This window comes from Varroa jacobsoni, unplaced genomic scaffold (assembly GCF_002532875.2).
Source record: "Varroa jacobsoni isolate VJ856 unplaced genomic scaffold, vjacob_1.0 scaffold_201, whole genome shotgun sequence".
In the NCBI taxonomy this organism is placed as follows: Eukaryota; Metazoa; Arthropoda; class Arachnida; order Mesostigmata; family Varroidae; genus Varroa; species Varroa jacobsoni.
The window spans coordinates 223,123-242,735 of record NW_019213103.1 but is presented as its reverse complement, the minus strand read 5'-3'; the positions used below and the strand labels follow the sequence as shown (position 1 = coordinate 242,735).

Genomic DNA, 19,613 nt, shown 5'->3' with positions numbered 1-19,613 from the left:
AACAAAATCTGCTGCGTTAGTTAGTCCTTTACAGTATATTTAATAGCGGAAAGGTTTGCCGCTATATTCTTTGGTTGATAATGAACCAATATTATTCTACTGTGCCATCATGAGTGAATGTTGTTTGTATGTTAGAACAGCTTTTGGGTTTTACTGGCTATGTACCTTCTCAAGTGTGTTTAATAGCTTTACCCTTTTCGTGCTCCTTTCGTTGTTTAGTTAAAGCAAGGAAGTTAACGGAGTAGGTGGATACTTTGTAAAAGGTGAAAAACACGAGGCACGCACTGTTTTATCATTAGGCAAGCGGTAAGAAGGCGTTTGTCGACTTATGACGATCGGTTCTTGACGAGAACGAGCTGTGAATAGAGTTCAACCGTTGAATCAGCAGTCAAAAACTACCCTGAACAACCACTTTAGAAACGTTCATTTTTTCCTCTGTATCTTTACTTTGGCCCATTTATCGTTATACGCGCATAAAATAATTGGAGAGATGTGCAAAATAAATTAGAATGGATAGGCAACGCCATCAAGCGGGGACCAGCCTTAAAATGTTCGTAGATAGGCGCCTTTCGGTCTACATAGGGAATTGGCCGCCAATCATTTACAGCAGAGTAAATATATGACAAATGATTTTTTCTTATTGCATTAGGTCAGGGGAATGTCATGCAAAGACCAATCTCCTGTAGTTAATGGAATGCCTTGAATAGAGTGGCTCAAATATACGCAGAAGGCCTCGAAAATTATTTGTTTTTGTACATCAGAGCCGTCCATAGAACCTCGGTAATCATGTTCAGTTTCAATATAGCATGGCGTGCAATCGTGACAATTTTATAAAGTTGAGCTTCCTCGTGCAAATATCTTGAGAGCCAAGGGTCAATGTTTTATTACAAAGGCATTGGTAGATAACAATCGTTTACTATAGCATTTATCAGAATCAAGTTTAGTAAAATATATTCTAAAAATATATGTGTAGTATATATATACGCGGAAACCTACAAGCAAAAGATGATGCAAAGCGCGCCTGTGGATAAATTTTTTCTGTTTGGCGAAGAGGCCTCAACGCTCGCCATTAATTTGTGATATGTTTCGTATTTTGTGTTGTAAAACAGTGTGTGTCATACGTATTTCTTTCATAGGGCTTTTGAGAATTTAAGCAATTTAATCTGTAATATCGTAAATCTGACTCAACTTGAATTAATAAGGCCACCTGTCATTTATGTAGTCATGAAAATATCTTAACTAAAGTTCGTGAAGCGTAAGAAAGGGTGACTGCGTAAAAATTGTTGTGAGCAGTTTATAGACTTCTCTGTATTCCTGTATTAATTGCTATGCTTACAGAAAATACTGCCCATGATCTGTTGACAGGTGGGGGAGGAAAAACGTTCCATTTACTTTTCACAAATTTAGGAAAAAACTGCGTTTCGCATTTGTGTAAATTCCGTGAAACATGCTCATAAGCATTGCTCAGCGCTGTGTGACATTGGAAGGTTTGGGCCCAGGCTACTCAGGGCCGACATTCAACATGATTCGCACTCAGCCTCACCAGGTTCACCAAAATGTGCCTGAATAGCCTGAATTTGTTTATTACTTGGCTTTGGCGCCAGCGTTTGCTCCCTAAGCAATACCTAATGTTCCCCGTCAATGCTTCTGGCAGTAGAAGTTTCTCTATACAAGAGAGTCGAGCGAAAATTGCACGATACAAGCTCGTAGGCCAAATGTAGCTTAGCTTTAATAATTGTCTTAGATGCTTATAGTGTTGTACTGGCAAGTTCAAGTCTTCAAACGTTCAAGAACGTTTAGTTAAGATTTTACGTTATTTAACGTAACTTTATATAGAAAAATGCTACTTATTAAAACAGCGCAGTTCAAAGATGAGAAAATATTCTTTGATTAAAGCAACTTTGTTTTGTGTTTCAGGTATGCTGTACGTGAGGATCACGAAAAAACCACGTCGGGTTCATCCTACCTGTATAGCATACACGCGTAGTAGTCTACCGTATTGTGAAACACAATAGGACATATTAAGACGATAAATTATCCAACAATTAGCGTGTGGATTATTACATGTATCCTTCGAACTATGCATAATGAGAAAAGCAACTACTACTATATAATGGTGTTTAAAAAGTGACCTAGAATATTTATTTCGAAAACAAACAGAAAAAGCGTGTTTCCTTTTTTTCTCTCCGCGGTAGCCTGGCCTGGGCCGTTATGCGAAGAGCCTTTCCGAAGCCATGGTGTTTTCATTTGCTCATATTCGATCACAGACGGATCAGCCTCGGCTTCATTGGGGGTTTATCGTGCGGAAAGCACAATGCTACCTTCATAGAAGTGGCACCTAATTTACGACCAACATCAGCCCGGTTGGAATACTGGTGTCCAAAAACGTACACATCGTAGCGTCAAAAAGATGAAGAATCCAACAATAATGCAATCGAAGCCGCTGTGGAATGGCCTCGTAAAATGTAGGTAACTGATCCTGTTTAATTGGCAACTGCGCTTCTGACAAATGTTCGCATTTATATACGCGCAGCGTTTTGCTTATTTGACGAGAAGCAACAAGCGGTGGTTTGGTGAAACAATATAGAGGGGGCTGTGATTGTCATTTAACAACTGATATCTAACAAAACCTTTAAAGCAGATGGTATGCGAGACATAATGAAAGTTCTTTTAAATATACTCCATGTTGGACAATCTTATTCAACTCCTGTTTTCGTGCTAGTAGCATGCGGTCGGAATGGCGCGACACTCTCCTTCTGAGCGGTCTCGAGCAATAAGGGAAACCTTTCATTACCAATTTCGTGGCAAAGCAGTGCGAAGCTGAATTGTTGTTGTTCAACAGTGTTTATTTCACATAACAATCACCGATCGTTTAATATTCCAAATGAATAGTACAGGTTCCGTACTTACATAGTAGCGGTACAGAGTACGCAGTTACAACTTCTAGGTTACATCCGACGTGTGCTGCCAGGACCCCAGAGGTATGTCTGCACCATTTCCGTAGACTTCCGTTGAGCGTTCAATTCTGCTTGTAGACAAAAGATTGATACTACACTGGCCACAACGAAAGTACCGAACGATATCATTGAACTCTTGTTTTGGTGTTGCCGATTCAGAGCTTTTCATATAAACGATCAAGATAGACAATGTAAATCTTATGGGATTCTTTTTTCTCTTATGAGACCCACCAAAGTTAGCAGTAGGCTTTCGAGAGCTCGCGCAGTCTACAATTGCTAAAGATCGCGATATCTATTAAACTTCCAGATTCTGGGTGCAGCAAGCCTCGATAAGCTATAGGGAGAAAATTGGGCTGAATATAAACCTGTAAAAAACGGCAGCCGGAAAGTTCTGAAAGAGAAACAGCCTTGTAGCAGGCCCCGTGTGCGCAGGACTAAATTAAAGTACGTATATATCTCCAGTGCTTTAACGTAACTCGCAGCTGACAGGTTGTCCATCCAACGGAGGAAAAAATATGAGTAGGTAAACGAATAAAAAAATCTAGCCATTTTAGTTCTTGTCAAAGCCATTGTTCGCGGAACTGTCAAAGCCAAATCGAGGAACGATCAGGACCTATACTTATCAAGATATGTAGGACGTCTATAAAAACATAAGTCGTGACACTTGCCTTAAATGGTCTCGAAAGACTAACGCTCAAGGAAGTAGAAAGAAAAACGCTTGCACGATATTTGCAATTAGTTTGAAGTACGTGAAGTTTATCGAGTATTGCATGTATTCTACGTGAGAAACGTGAATCCGAAGAAGCTTCTAGTGTTTTTTAATCTGTCCGTTTTTCGCCGGTTTCTATTCGCCGATTGTTGGTTTGTCAATATTGTGGACATGGGGATTGCGTAGCTGAATGAGTCATTATGTGGCCGCAAGCCTGAACCCTTAGGAAAACACGGCGTTGATGTGTGATTGCATAATGGTATGTAGAATCAGTGGAATAAGGTTCGAAGCCAGCCAAGAAAAAAGAATATTGACTATGTATTTTCGGTTAAGTCTGGGAATGCTCGCAAGTATTTACGCCGTCAGAACGCAACAAAATCTCAGCGGATGCAGAAAAATTATAAAGAATAAAAGTTATATTATTGTATATCGACACGCAGTGGGTACTACAATCAAAAGCTACAAAGATTACTGCTCCTAGTGTTGGTTCAGGGCGAGTGTAAACAATTTGAGCCTACCGTGTTGTCTAAATCACTGTCTTTAGTGACAGCAGTAAAACTATTAAACTCTTCTTAAGTATAGCTAAAGGTGCTTTGGAAGTTGTGCTTCCATTTCCATATCTAGCTTAGTTGTGTTAAGATCCCAATGTTTGGTGAAATAAGCTTTGCTTATTAAAGCAATTATAAGTTTGGACGCAGATTATTTTAAAGATTCAGCCTATAAACTATTCCGTGCCTTCTGTTATATTAGGTACTGTATATTATTATTAGGATTACTACTATTATTATACATTATTATGAACCTGTATATTGTTTGTACTGATGCTTTTATTATAAATAATTCTTTTCTCTTTTACCTCTTCTGTTTGTTGATTTTTATAAATTGTTGGAAGGTGCTGTGAATTTCGTTGTGCAGTGAATGGAGTTTTGCCTCGAGCTCGGCTTCCAAAGCAGATGTTCTCCGTGAAAGTAAATCACGTTTACGCCACGTGCTCTATTTCGCCTTTCGCGAATATCGGACAGCTGCCAAAGCAGCCTGGAATATTTATGCCTATACGGGACGGACTCTGTATTTGAAAGGACTGCTCAGAGGTGATTGAGGAAGTTTAGAGACATCAAAATAGGATACATAGGTCGGGCGTTCGATATCGAAGCGGACCACCTAAAAGCAGTTTTAAAGAATAGCGGCCGGAAAACAACTCGTGAGTCGGCGATAAGCTGAACGGCAATCGTAGGACTATTAGAAGATATCTTGAATCTATAGGATTTATTCAAAAATGAGGAACCTGGTTGTTTCTTAGACCGAGTGAAGAACGCAGCGAGGTGTGCCATCTTTTTAGCTTTTAACACTTTTGTGGTCGTCATAAAGCAGAGGAATAAATAGATAACGATACGCATTAGCTTAGACTTTTAAAGTTACAAAATAGAAAAAAATATGATTTTTATTGACTTAAAGGGTCGCTGACAAGGGCTTGGGAAGAACAAGACAGTCAAGAAAAACTTGTATGCTCCAGTTGCATTACGGACAGAACCTAACAGACGAAGCAAGGTCATTCCTTGCCTTAATACGTATGTTCAAACCTAATACCTATGCACGTTTCTGAGTGTTTCGAGTGAAACTTACCCTAGTACCTCCCACTTCCAAATAATGTTACATATAATAAGTTAGTTAGTCGACTACTTTATGTCATATTTTCCAGGAATTTTTAAGTGATTATATAGTTATAGCTGGGACTTCAAGAATACACGAAAGTGGTCTAGGCTTGCTAGTCTTTTTGTATTTTTATTTCTCGTACTCGAATCGAACTTGTCAAATTGTCGTCATTATTATATTTCTTCTGTTAATTGGGTTGTACATCCCTTTTGAGAAAACTTTTACAACATATGATATTTTACTGTGCAGACTGGAGTAATATCCCATTCTATGCATTTACCGAACTTGTTCAACACTGAAGCCGATTACTTCAAAATACCTTGGAAAATATTAGGTGACTTCTTGGCAGCCGAAATTTAAGTTCTTATGCGCGCCGCTGTAGGTTTTGCTCGAATATGTTGTACCGACAGAACGTCCTACTCTACTTTTCTCGTCGTGAAGACCTTTTGGACAAAATATTTCCTGCCTTGGTTCTACTAATCAACCCTACATTAGAATCAAACTAGTTTTCTTGTCCGTATCTATTGTACTCTTCTCTGAATTAGACCCCCATGTAATTTTAATATATACATTTTCTACGTTTGCCTTCGCTTAAACTTTTTCCAAATAAATCTTAACACCTGACCAATAGATATCTACAGAAAGAAATGCTACTTAAACTGATCGCATGCAATCTATTTACAAGATATAGACTAAGATAGGTAGTATAAAGAAAATACCCTTTGGAAGTAATTTAAATTTTATTTTATTAATACAATTGTTTGTTCCTGTCTGAAACTAGAAGTGCTTACCTTAACTTAAAGAATTTGGGGTATTTTTTTCTCAGTCATTGACACAAACAGACATTCGCTGAATCGCATACTCGTGAGGACGTTAACACCAATACGCCTTCTCTTATACACTAGACTTGAGTGCTGAAGGCTGCACTTGAATAACAGAACGCATTTTATATAATATGAGGTTTATGAACTCAAACTCGTTAAGGTCTCACATTGGATTACAGGACTGATTAATAGTACTAAAGTCAAAATAAAAGACTCGGAATTATCGTTCCAAAAACTATCGTTAAAGCACATTTATTATATCTATGTATCTATGTAAATATACAATGCGCATTTTGAAGGTTTCTCTGTTCTACTGGATTTTACAACTCAGACGCAGTTGTTTTTAATGTACCTTTTAATAAACATATCCACGCATATAAATAAAGTTTATTTCGGTAAATCGGCCGCGTTCGTTTTAGATAATATAGTTGTCCAAAGATAAAGGACATTCTCATATATCTTTTGTCAGCGATCAGTCTTAAAATCGTCTCACCTGAATGATAGAGGGCCACGTCAGTTGTACCCTATCTTCAAGCGCGCAGGATCTGTATTTGAAGGCTCGTCCATGATTTACATCAGCAGCTAACCCATTTTAAAACGCAATCGTCGTTATGCATACTAGATCCCTAGCCTAAGCAAGCGTAGGCGAGTTCTTGATTCTCATACAATTTTCTACTGGTTGAGTATTCTTCGTTAAATACCTATAATCCTTGGCTAACGTTTTTTTTTTTTAATAAAAGATGCGGTCTTTATTGCACAGTTTCGATCAAGGCCCTTTCGTGCCATTTCAACTTATTACCTAAGGGCCTTAGTTAAGAGCGAAAATCTAAAATACTTGGCTGTACGCCTGAGCTACTAAGGTACTTAACAATTCACAGTTCTTCCACAGTCTCTTGAATGGAAGTGCGTTTGTATTGCACAGCTCTCATGTTTTCCTTGTACAGCTTTTGTATTAAATTGCAGCAAGAGTGGCCATTGCAAGCCTGTTGATCATGAATTCCCTTTAAAAATTAAAGACCTTGTCTGCTTTTAAACTATTAATGCAATTTTTTGTTGCTACATTAGGTACTTAATTTTAAAATGAGTATTGTTCATCTAGCTAAAAGCATCGGGTTTTCATGATTGGAGTGCTATTTATTTAGTACTACTATAGCGGCAACTCAGTTCCTTGGATTGAAGATAATGTTCAAGTCTCGATCCGGTGTGTTGACGAGTTTTCCTCTGAAGTCAAGGGGAGGCCCTTTATATTCCAGCCGAAAATTAAGCATCAACTAAAAAAAAAATTAACCGGACGAAAAGATACACAAATATATTTTATAGTAATGATAATAACAACTATAATGCATTTTAAAATGAGCAGATGGCTGCCAGTAAAAACGGGAACGACTAAACGTGCACTTAAATTGACTGCTTGCCTATCTCGTTACTAATACCATAATTTATAGATAGATACATAAAGTTCTTTCACATTTTTGGCAGCTTAATAGCTTTCTATAGGTGTAACTTGTTACTTGTACTACATAATTTTACCTTAATCACTTTACTAAATCGTATTTTGTCAGATTCAGCTCGTCTGCTACATTTGATCGCATGAATTATAGCAAACGCGAAAAGAGTTTAAAGTTATTTTGGTTGATTTTCTTTGTATTGGTCGTTCGAAATGGCGTCAATAAGACACTAGTTGAAATTTTTTAAAGGCTTAGGTATTTTGTTCATTGGAAGCATGCGTTGCCACTAACTATCATTTTCTGCCATTTACATGGTAACTTATTTATTTTGCTGCTGTAGAAGGTTGAAATACGAAAGTTTACGAAATCTCACAAAACAATTTCGACATGCTGATGAGATTTGAATAATTTTTCCATTAAGAAGTTGTTCAGATTTTGAAAAATGGTTTATAGACCGTAGGCTCGCACGGAGTTCTCCCATGTGTGCGAACCAGTATTCAGCTAGTTTAAATACTGACGCATTCACGAGTTGCATTTTGTTTTAGTATGGATAAGGAACAATCCCAATGTGCAAAGGATTGTCCAAAGTCAATTTGACTACATTGAAATATATACAAATATCGTGGTTATACATGGTTTTCGTTTAAATAATTACCCATAATGATCTATAATCAAAACTGTAACCAACGTAGCGTAAATGTGAACAATGTTGTCCGAATGATAACAACTATAGTATATACATTTACATTGCAATATAATTGCCGAAATTTCTTAAAAATAAACCACATGTACTGCTATTTGCGTCAACAAAATGTGAGAATGAGGACTATGATACCTTATGGCCCTCAGGGCAATGGTGTGTCGTAACTCAATGTAATGCCTTTAAAAATACGCAAAACTATAAAAAAAATTAGATAAAGATAATTAGTTTGCGTGTTTATCGATCAATAAAAATTCGACAAAATGCAAAAAAACAGATGTCTCATGTGTCACCCACTCTTGAAGTTTGGTTAAAAGAAATATCCAATAACGCGAATTGTGCGAAGTTTCTGATTCGGGTTCACCTCAAAACTTCTAAAATTTTAATAATACGAAAATTTTAAATCAATGCTTACTTGCTAGAAAGGAACTGAATCGCTTATCTAGCCCCTGTTCCATGTAGCTTCTCTTACCCCTATATACCGTTCGGGTCACCTCGAAAACGTACATACATAGATTGGAATTATATTTGGCAAGTAGAGTTAGCCTAACGATTACATTATGCGAAACTTCCATACCAAATAAAACTTGAATTCGTGGTAAAGCATTTAAAAAATCTTTTATAGGTTCTAGCCATATGCTGAACCTCATTGCCATAACCACATTCTGAGCGATCCTGGAGTTTGCTTTCGAGTCGGATAGCATGAGCTCTAGGATTACTTGATTTAAACGCAGCAGCATCTATGAGTTTATGCATGGCTCTAAATAGAACAGGAAGAGTATGAAATAGACTTGCGTAATGATTACTAATCAAAACTTGAAATAAATTACTTATTACTTGAGAATAGTGAAAGGGTCATAGTCAGTACAAATAAAAATTTGTTTATTACTTAGCACTAACCTTGATCATTAACGTCCACAGCTCAAGTTCAGCAACTCTCCGTCCAAGGCACATACGAGGCCCAAAGCTGAAGGGAAGAGAGGCGTAAGCGTGGCTGTCGGTCTTATTCATCCAGCGTTCTGGCCGGAAATGCTCAGGATCAACAAAGTGTGATGAATTGCGACCAGTGATATAAAAGTTTGCGAACACCACAGTCCCTTTGGGAATACAATATCCTGACATGGTAACATCCTTGTCAAACTTACGGTAAACCCCAGTAATCGACGGAAATAAGCTGTAATATTGGATTAACCAAGTAATGTCACGGTTGATTTTATCAATAAATTACGACACAATCCTTTTTCTGCATCAATTAATACCCTTTTGAGGCAGCGGAACATACATCTAGGAACTCATAGTATTCATAGATATCCTATTAAAACGGTACATTCACATGTTAACAAATAGTTTATGCGGATGTATCTGATTGACATATGATTACCTAAATCGTTCTATCACTCTTACGGTTAACAGCATTCATTTGAAATATTCTACCAAGTCAACCTATGGTTTTCCTGCTGACTCTCAGTGCTACTGCTTTTTATCATTCGGAAAATTAACTTAATCATATTAACACTACTCCACTTTCTAGTCAATAAATGGATATTTCCCGACTTCCTTTTATCTTTTCAAGTTTATTTTGAATCGTTGTTTTCTAAATGAATCGATGTTTCTAGTTTACGCCCAGTATTTGGACCGCTAAGTCGATGGAACAATTTCGAGGCTCTTTTAGATCAAGGCCGCTGGAGGTACGCGGGCCGTTAAAGCCATATAAAGTACAGAGTTGATAATACACCAAGATCACTTTGTAGCGTGTTCGGTCTGTCCGGGGCAAAGGATTTCTCTTTCGCCCCCAGTAACAAGCTCATACAAGCAGAGTTTTAGTTCTTTTTAGCTATGAACTCTTGAGTGAGTGTGTCCGTTTTGACTAATTTATCCTCGATTCACCCGCGAGCATGACCGCCGACTCCGCTGTATTTATTTTTGAAGTTTTCCGTGGGTGGGTATAGAAATGAGTGATGAGATGCCGCGTGCAGGAAGACAATATCACACGCAGCATAAAGCTCACGTCCATTGACGTTACTGGCTATGGTAGGGACAGCCAGAGCAGTATTTTACTTCCCTGTGGCGGCAAAAAGGGTTAGGAAACAACGGGACCCACGCAAACGATATATGTTTACATATATTACAATATAAGATCTACTTACGTTTGTTAGAAAACCGTTGAATTGGTTTTATGAAAAGAAAGCCTATAAAGTGCATGCGATGCGAAACATAGCTAAATTCTAAATTTTACCCGGAGGCCTTGTCAAGCACTCAGCGATATAATCGACGCAGTATATATCATGGGATCAAGCTTGCTCTTTCCTTGAAAGTCACCATTCTGGATATATACAGGGTGTCCCAAAAAAACATCGCACAATTTGAATTATCATAACCTAAATTTTTATTTTCTTACTGCAGATATTTAAAATCACTACTCTCATGGTCAATACACTGCTGATAACGATGAGGTTATTAATTTACCAACGTTAACAGCCATTTAATTTGGGCCTATGCCGCAGTCTTGCTCAATATCGGCTTTATATCTTCCAACGTAATCATTTTTTGGCATAGGCTTTATGTTAAAATGTCTTTACAAGAAAAATCCATTGGGAACGGGCAGGGTACTTCATGGCTGTTCTTTATCCATCCTAACTGTTTGAAAGGTTCTCATTAAGATATGTGTCTTACATCACGATGATAGTATTCAGGTTCTCTATCCTATTGGAAATAAAATTCGCCATCCTCACCAAGGTTACTCCAAGTGCATGGTACAACAGATTTTTGCAGAAAGTTCAAGTAACTGGCAAGTAAATACCTACTACCTATAGAACGATTACGTAATGGTTTTTCCGTTGATCTAGTAACCGTGAGATTTACAGGAGAACGTATTATAGCTTAACTTACCGATATATTCAATGCTCAGAGACTTATCCACTCGGATTTTTAAATGCTATAGCGCTCAAAAATGCCACAAGCTTTTTTTCGCGAAGGAAGACGGATCTTTGTCACTAGATTTTTAAAATTTAAATAAGAGAACGCGCTCTCACTGGCGAAGTCGTTACTATCGGGCTATTAAAGTATTAGGTTTTTTTTTACCTATGTTGGCGTTATGACGAATATTAATGGCAAAATCTGCTAAAAAAGTCATCTTTGGCTTTTGTGCATATTTACAAAAAAATATATACCACTGAAATACTGATAAACGTCTGCTTACTTAAAATGATCTTCTCGATAAATATTCATATCATACCGTTGCCATACAAATATTTCTTTTAATCAAAAGAAGTACTTGGAATATTTATATTGATAAACATTGCAGTATGAATTAGTATACTTTATAAATAAATAAAACAAATTATACGCCGAGTAGGTTTAGAAAAGTAATAGTCAGATTTAACCAACGTTAATTTAAAAACCCAAAATAATCAAAAAACTGTTACATGAATTAAATTAGCTTTTCTTTTTAACTAAGAAGTTTATTGAAGAAAACTTTATATGGCAATATATATTCAACCGTTTGAGAACTGATATTTTTAAATCTACGTTTTTGCATTTGTGACGGATACCTAATTATTGGACTTATTATCACCCACTGTTTATTTCTAAGATCTCTTGGGTTTTTTGTAGCTCGCCTTGAAATATAGGAACCGCAAACAGCAACTATAAAACTCTAGGAGCAAGTGTCAAACAGTATTTTTAGGTACCTCTTTGAGACGCGTTTCCACTTTGAGTGATATTGTTTGTCCTTCCCCCTTTTTATCGATTACAGTGCTGTAACTTGTATTCACAGTGGATCTTGCGCTCTGTTACTTGCCCCTTGTAACAAGAACAACTGTTGTAACACATTTAATGGGCGCTGTTCTGTTCTATAGACTTCTTAATAATCATCCTGTTAGTATACGCGGCGTAGACTTCTAACATATCACTAAGAAAAAAATATGTTAGGAAAATTTTCCATGGGCTGCTCTTTGGTTGACCAATAACTACTGCTAGTTTCTAATCTATGGGATACTTCCATTAATTGAATACTTTACGTCGCTTAGTCGACGTATCTTCTAATTAAATATGACGAGCGAGAACCCTATTTACAGTTGTGTTCGTTCGCCATATGCTGATTTGAAATATGTACAGCTAGATATTTGCCAGTTGATTAGTTATAATGCTTCTGCTATGCAATTTTATATACGGCCTACACAGAGTTTCCGAACCATGAACTATTTCATGTGTTAAAATTTGTGGACTATCCATGTTTTCTATGGACTGGGAAATAGATGGTAATAATAATCCAACGGTCAAAATGATTAACATTTCCCATGAGATGTCTCCCACAGTCGGCTTGTCAGCCATCTAGAATATCTCTCTACTCTAACAATGTTTGTTACATCTGTACGGCAAAAATACGGTAGGAACAGCATCTACGGAAGTTTTATGCTAAGATGTAAATAAAAGGACATTTCCATAAACTCCAATGTAAACTTTTTAAAACAGTTTTAGGTGATTTTCTCCAACGGCTCACCATTTAAGAAGCTTTTATATCTTTGAGCTCTGCCTAATGAATACAAATTTTCCTTTTTTTTTTTTGATTTTTCCATTTTTGCCACTGTATTTGATTCAGTGTCTCAGTATTCAGTTTCTTGTTACTTGTTACTTAAGCTACTCAAGGAGTTGCCTTGACATGTGTTACCATATATAGGAAAGTCAAATACCCGGGTTGTATGTGGCCTGTCCTAAAGATCTTTGGCTACCCGCACCGCGGACTCAGGCTGATAGACAGCTAAGTTAACAGTGTACCATCTCAGTCATCAAAGGCACACACGTTAAAGTAACGGTACAACTGCAACGCGGTAATGGGTTAAAAGTAGTACAACAAAGACGGCTTAATGGTAATCGAAATACGGAATGAGTGACACAGAGAAATGGGACAACTACAACAAGATCTTAGGAAAACCAGAGCAGCGTAAAAAATCGCAGTCAGAGTAACTAAACAGTTGTTTCAAGCGAACGGAAAAAATCAAAACTAGTAAGGTATAATTACTAAGATCAGGAAATTGGATAGCGCACAGTTATTTGAACATTTCAATAGGTTTATAGGAATAGTTGGGTGAAAATTGTAACAGGACAAATACAACTGTTAAATTGCAGACGATTTCTATATGTAATACGCATCAGTGCGATGAGGAAGTTGCTTAAGTGTGTGAGTTCGAGTATTCATATAGAACAACCATACTAACCGAAGAGATTCTTTTAGGCAAGCCTTGATGTACGGAATTCTGTTGAGGTCATCGGCTATAACATCCTTGCTTGGACGGCCCTCCATTAAGCACGAAGCCTCCTTGTAGGCTCTTTCCTGTGCTTCTGGATTTATAGCCATATTATATAGAAGAAAAGATGCTGTGTTTGAAGTCTAAAAATAAAACATAAGTAGAAGTAACTAATGAGTAATCAATTTATATAATCAAATAGTGTAAAAGTAAGCCAACAGCAAAATGAGAAAACTATGTCAATTTGTTAAACACAAGTGATGTTTAAACTAAATATGCTTCCGATCGACTAGTACTTTCTTAGTCTTCGCAATGGATGCTGCTGCTGCTGATAATTTATGATGAACAATACGAGTTGAAGGTGCCTTAATGCTACAATCATTCCTATGAAAAACTATCGCGAAGTGTTTATTACGCTCACTATTCACTCCTATTTGTCATCTTTTGGCTTGACGTTCACAACTGCATGCAACATACAATCAATATACCAGAAAAGGTAAGCTTGAAGTTACCTGACAAAATTAGATGGCAGAAATAATTGAATTTTGAAGTGAACAAAGGTTAACAAACATACGGTCTACTAATCCACGAAGAAAATATGAAACAAGATTCAGGACTCAAATGCATCTTCATCATGTCAAAGAGGAAGCTCACAATAAGGTAGGCGTAGTATGCGGTAACATGGCAAGATTCATCCCCTGCAATGCCCAAAGCACTGTGTACAATATTAGCAGGAGGTGACTTCCTTGTGTGTCTACCATATAAGCATTCTGCATACATACGCATCTGAAATTTAAAGCTGAATGAAATTCTGGCTTCCCAAGTTTACGAGATGTCTAGCTAGATTTTGCACGTACACTTTGTCTCTGCAAGACTGAAGTGATGGAGCGCAAATACACCTGGTTTCCTTTGACGAGCTGCACCATCGAGGTCTTCTGTGAAGAAGTGTCTGAACACTTTCAGATAGGCTGATATGCCTTTCTAAGCGCCCAGACTGGAGAACTGTACAGTAGTCTTGATAAAACAATTGACTTATACAAACGGACATAACCATCGCCTTTTCTTATGATAAAATATCTAAAACTACTCTTTATTAAAATATTAGTAGAATAGTCATGTTACGTATTTAACTGACCACCGAAATCATAGTGTGAAATAATATTTTCATGCGTAATGCTGTTTCCGGGCTCTGAAGGTGTTGATTTCAAAGGTGCGCGAGAAGGAGAACTTCCGGAAGAAAGGTCCTTCCTTCTCAAGTTACATTGCTGGGTAGTAGGCCCTTAGAAGGCGGTGAAGGTGCCTTGCTAGTATAGCCTTATCAGTTCTCATCGTCCAGCGTCAATACAGCATCGAGTCGATAGGCGCACAGCATCGATGGTCAGCGAAAGCGACAAAGAGAAGCGGTGCTGGGATTGGCGTAGAGACATATCACTGTACAATAAACGAATTTAATTGCGGAGAAATGAATTACAAGTCACACAGTTGGTCATGATGCGAGCTGCAGCAGTTTGCACAGTGTGAACCAATAGTTCACAACAATGTGTTCGTTCAAATCAACTTAAGCGATACAGCCAGATCTTTCGTTACAGCGGCAAAAAAAAAGCGTAACTCCGTCCATAGTTTATTTTACTATACACGTTTAGTTTAAAAGTAGTATCCCGTTACCATCACATAAGCGGACGATATCATCTACGGTGTATTGCAGTATTGTATAGAAATGACGATTCACAATTGTATAATAAATTTTAAGCATACATCATATCGGTGTATGCTTAAAAAAATTGTGTTACATTTAAAGAACGCAGCTGCTTAGAAGAATGCCAGTAGTTGAGGGTTAAGACTGACGTATATTATTGTTAACATCGATCTGATACGAGCGCTTTGACGCATAAGAGAATGGTGTCGCGGGTGATTTCAATATATTTTATCAAAAACACCTTACTGATAAAAAAAATATGCACATTGAAAATGTGCATGCGCATTGATGTACAAGTTTTGATACAGCTCCAACAGTCTTGTAGAAGAAGATCGGTCTATGACGAAACCGTGTTGTGCTAAGTCAAGAAGATTATATCTATTACAGAAGAAAAATTACCAAAATGTTTTTAAAGATGGCACAGATTTGTAATTTACAGCATCGGCCTCAAATACTTCCTTATAAATCTACAGGAGGACTGACCCTAATACGCGACATCTCGAATTATCGCATTCGCTCGTGAGGATAATCACGGAGCATGTAGCAAGGCCGGATCTTGAAGACAGGTTAAGAATTACACCGTGGACCTGAAAGAGGAATTATAATTCTGATGTTTTTCTCCTCGAGAATCCTGAACAGTATGGGCATGCCTCTGCTAACAAAAACTCGGACAACTAGCTCTTTTTACCTTACTGCTTTTCTATTCTCGAGGGCTACAGTTGCTGGGTAATCAATCCCACTTAGACATTGGATTACATATACAGGACATACAGGGAGTTTAGTAAATCGATTTATTTATGATAAATGCAACCGAACACGAAAAATTGATAGAATAAGGTGTCAAGGTAAAAATCATTAATTGACAGAGCTCGCAAACGTTCGTGTTTATACAGCTGTGAAATAGACCTCACCGTCCAAGTTGCATTTTCTTCATCACGACGCATAAATGTAGACACGCTCCTGGAACGCACCCACGAAGCTCTCTTTGCACCGGACGTGATAAATATCGAAACTTATGTGTAGTATCTGTTTGAAATTCTCTAGCCTACGGAACTGCTCCTTTGTCCCGCTTCCGGAAGCGTAGGCCTTAATCTAACTAGACCTGCAGCCTCGCCCGTAGATCCCAGATGGCTTTCAGATTTATGGCCAAGATACAGCCCGAATTCTACACATTAAGCTCTGTTTCTCAATCGATATATCGAAAAACCTATACGTCACAAAGGCAACAATACTTCGAACAGTGGGAGGTCCGTTTGATTGCTGATGCGGAATATCAACCATACAAGCGGTTAACGCGTCACAGTAGCTCGGTGGCTTGTCCGATGAGCTTCTTAGCCCTCATAAATAACTTCTCAGAGATTTTTGCGTCAAGGGATACGATGTAACGCGCAATGCTCTTTTTCGCCGCAACATAGAAAAAAAGGATCTCAGTACAACATGATGTCCTTCAAGAATACCTCGCAATGCAAGAATTAAAAAATCTGGGAAATTAACGCAACGAGACAGTTGCCGGTCCAAACAGGGTCTACAACGAGCATTTTACATGCATCATTGTTTTAGCACCGTGCTAGACGGCACTATTTAGTGAATGTTTATGTACTAATACACACTCAGTTCAGTAGAGAGATGCTACTCTGTTGATGATTCCTAAAGGAAAGGAATACCCAAGCATAATAATGAAGAAACGTGTTTTTTTTTTTAATTCAGGAACAGCTAGAATTCGTCTAGAAAGTGCACACGCCATGTAGAGAGAGCAACATGAGTTGCGGAAAAAATGCTCCGTAAAACTTACCTGCAGGAGCCTGATGGTCGACGTCAAGAGAGTATTTGTCACTTTGCTCAATCCGCTGAAGGCGGTGTTTGTCGATTTCAATACAATCTTCGACTAGGAGCCCGAGGACAAGGATATCCTTATGTTGGCTAAGATAGGTATTCCTGTAAATGTGCTCATTCTTCCCGCTGCGATTCTTCAGGAGGGCAGAAATGCCATCAACGACAGAGTAACCGAATTCCCACCCTTCACACAGGCAAGTAGCCTGACTCAGGAGGCATAAATTAAGCCCACTTTCATTCTCTATCTTCCTAAAGGGTTTTTCTGATTAAATAAGAGGGCTAACTGAAGTCACCTTGTACGCGAGTGATTTAATTATATATGGGTCAAACAGGCTGTAGGTGCATTAAACTTTATTCCGGCTTCAAATAACAGCGACATATTTGGGACTAGTTATTTAGTCGATTAAGATAAAGGCGATGAAGATTAGAGGGGGAAACTGGACAATGGCCTCTGATACTTTGTACCTCGCCAAACTACCTCTTACTTATCTTAATTAGTTTCTATACCCTGAGTTGCCCTTCTCCACCAACGGTAAAGTTTCATCGCGCGCGTTGAAAGATACAAAAAGGCAGTTAAATGAGCAGTGAAATCGTCTTATCTCTACTCTTTTCAAGTTCTTTTAACTTGTTTAATTTTAAGGTGACTCTAGTCGCAACATAAGGGATACGGGTTATTTGAAAGGATTTTATAGTGTAGAGCTTCTAACAATTAAATCGCGTCAAAGCCTTTTTCCTCGAAATGGCACTGAGACTATACATAAAGACTCAAAATCACCTCGCGTGTTTCTTAGCTAGTTCGCCACTATATCCGAGAACTTACGGAGTCGCTTTGAGCTCACAGTATAGAATAGAAGCTTCTAAGGCCATCCTTAGGAAGTGGAAGCAAAATTTCGCGAAGATTTCTTTGTTTTGGGTGTGATGAGGAACAACAAGTGGGAAGGTATAAACCAGCTAAATAGGCGTTTCGTTGCTTACTTTGCCGTTTATGGCGCTAAAGGGATCGGATTTTTATGAGCTCATGCGAACATGCGGTAGAAATTGTGATATATATCAAGCCACTAATTGCCCTGTGGTGCCATCGTTAAGACATCCGGCAAATCTCCCGGATTAGTTTTATAAACTTAACAAGACATAGACCATATAGGACGCAAAGTGTTTTAATGATTCTGTTATGAATGCTTAAAGTATTATGTTGTTGACCTATATATATATAGTATATGTATATATATAATATTTGACAACTATCAGGAAGAACGAACATATGGAATATGGTTAATAACACATTCATACTCTGACATCTGAACAACCGCTATGGTATAACTTACGTGCCTACTCGTTGGTTAGATCATATCACAAAACTCGATAAAAATGTTGTTTCCTGATAGTGTTAAAGCAGTGTTGTTAAAAGAGGCGATGGCAGTTGTACTTCGATAATCATGTGAATTGTATATTATATGTATATGTGCTAATAGCTATTACGTCGTTTGTCGAAAAGCCGTCAAAGATTTTGATTGAATTTTCTTGAAATTTTACCTCACCCGGAGTTTCTGTAAAGCCCGGTGTAAATGAACAAATGCCCCGGTATGCAGATCCTTATTTTTCTTATCTGTAAGAACGCAATTGATTAAGTGAAAAAACGTAAGTAGCGAAAGCATTCGCCATGTTACGCTGGAATTCGAGGTTCACGAGTTGAATGACAACATATGAGTGACTCAGATGTTTCTGGAATGCTACTGTCAGATAAGGTACAGTCTTTAAGGGTTAGACGATCGTTTGTGTAGCTAGAGTAATAGTTAGCATCTTGAAGTTTTAAAAATCACAGAATGTGTGTACTGCTTGTCGCTTATTTACTTTTCCGGAAACGATCCACTGAAATGCCTTGTTAAAGGTAAACTATTCTACTGGCGCCCACCTCAGCCATATTTTTATCGCCCAAAAGCTCGCGCCTCTGTTAACCGGCCTTGGCATCACGTGTGATTAGTTTTAAACACCGCCTGTTGCCCTATGTTTTCCTGGAGCGTTTACGGTAAAACGTCGTGGAAATCTTTGGGTTTTAAATCAAACATTATGCCAGCTCTTTTCGGCTGGCTGCGGTAAGGATAGTCAACCTGCAGCTAAATTCTTTTAGTCAGGTTTGAGCATGGCACAATTACCCTGAAGTTAATAAACTTTTTTGTGTAAGCAGTGTATGCTGCCTGTCCACACTCATCGCCTCATGACCGCTGTTATGACTCAAAACAACGAAAAAGACTTAACACAGATTTTTCTCCTATGTACGCGATATGAATCAGCGTCATGTTGGTGGCATGGATGATATGACTATGGTCGGAACTTGCTTTTGACAACCTCATATGGGTAACAAGATATTAGCTTTAGAACGTCGTTATATGACAACATTGGACTGCTAAACTACCTTTTGATACTTTCTCCAGATACCGTAAGCTAAATCAAACGGCGCAAGTACAGTACTCTAAAAAAAATAGGTATCGTAGTATACTTGGCCTTTGAAAGGTTTTGTTGACCTCGGTGGCTAACATGTGATTATAC

At 38.0% G+C, this 19,613-nt stretch overlaps 1 protein-coding gene and 1 long non-coding RNA gene across 3 annotated transcripts in view; one reads left to right on the top strand and one right to left on the bottom strand.

Annotated features, from left to right (window-relative positions):
• Positions 1-1,930: 1,930 nt before the first annotated feature.
• LOC111273593 (uncharacterized) lies at positions 1,931-5,065 on the top strand. Of its 2 annotated transcripts, none has more exons than XR_002687946.2 (3): positions 1,931-2,465; positions 3,265-3,401; positions 4,559-5,065. It is a non-coding gene; the product is annotated as an uncharacterized LOC111273593 (long non-coding RNA). The 2 variants fall into 2 exon arrangements; XR_015316011.1 differs by lacking the exon at positions 1,931-2,465 and adding an exon at positions 2,895-2,981.
• Positions 5,066-6,363: 1,298 nt separating this feature from the next.
• Positions 6,364-19,613, bottom strand: part of LOC111273590 (putative cytochrome P450 49a1) — a 32,296-nt gene continuing 19,046 nt past the window's right edge. Inside the window, exons 5-7 of the mRNA XM_022855313.2 lie at positions 13,508-13,680; positions 9,192-9,465; positions 6,364-7,414 (exon numbers count right to left, since the gene is read on the bottom strand). Of these exons, the coding sequence (XP_022711048.1) occupies positions 7,304-7,414; positions 9,192-9,465; positions 13,508-13,680 (558 nt within the window). The 3' untranslated portion in view covers positions 6,364-7,303. The remainder of the gene's footprint in view (positions 7,415-9,191; positions 9,466-13,507; positions 13,681-19,613) is intronic.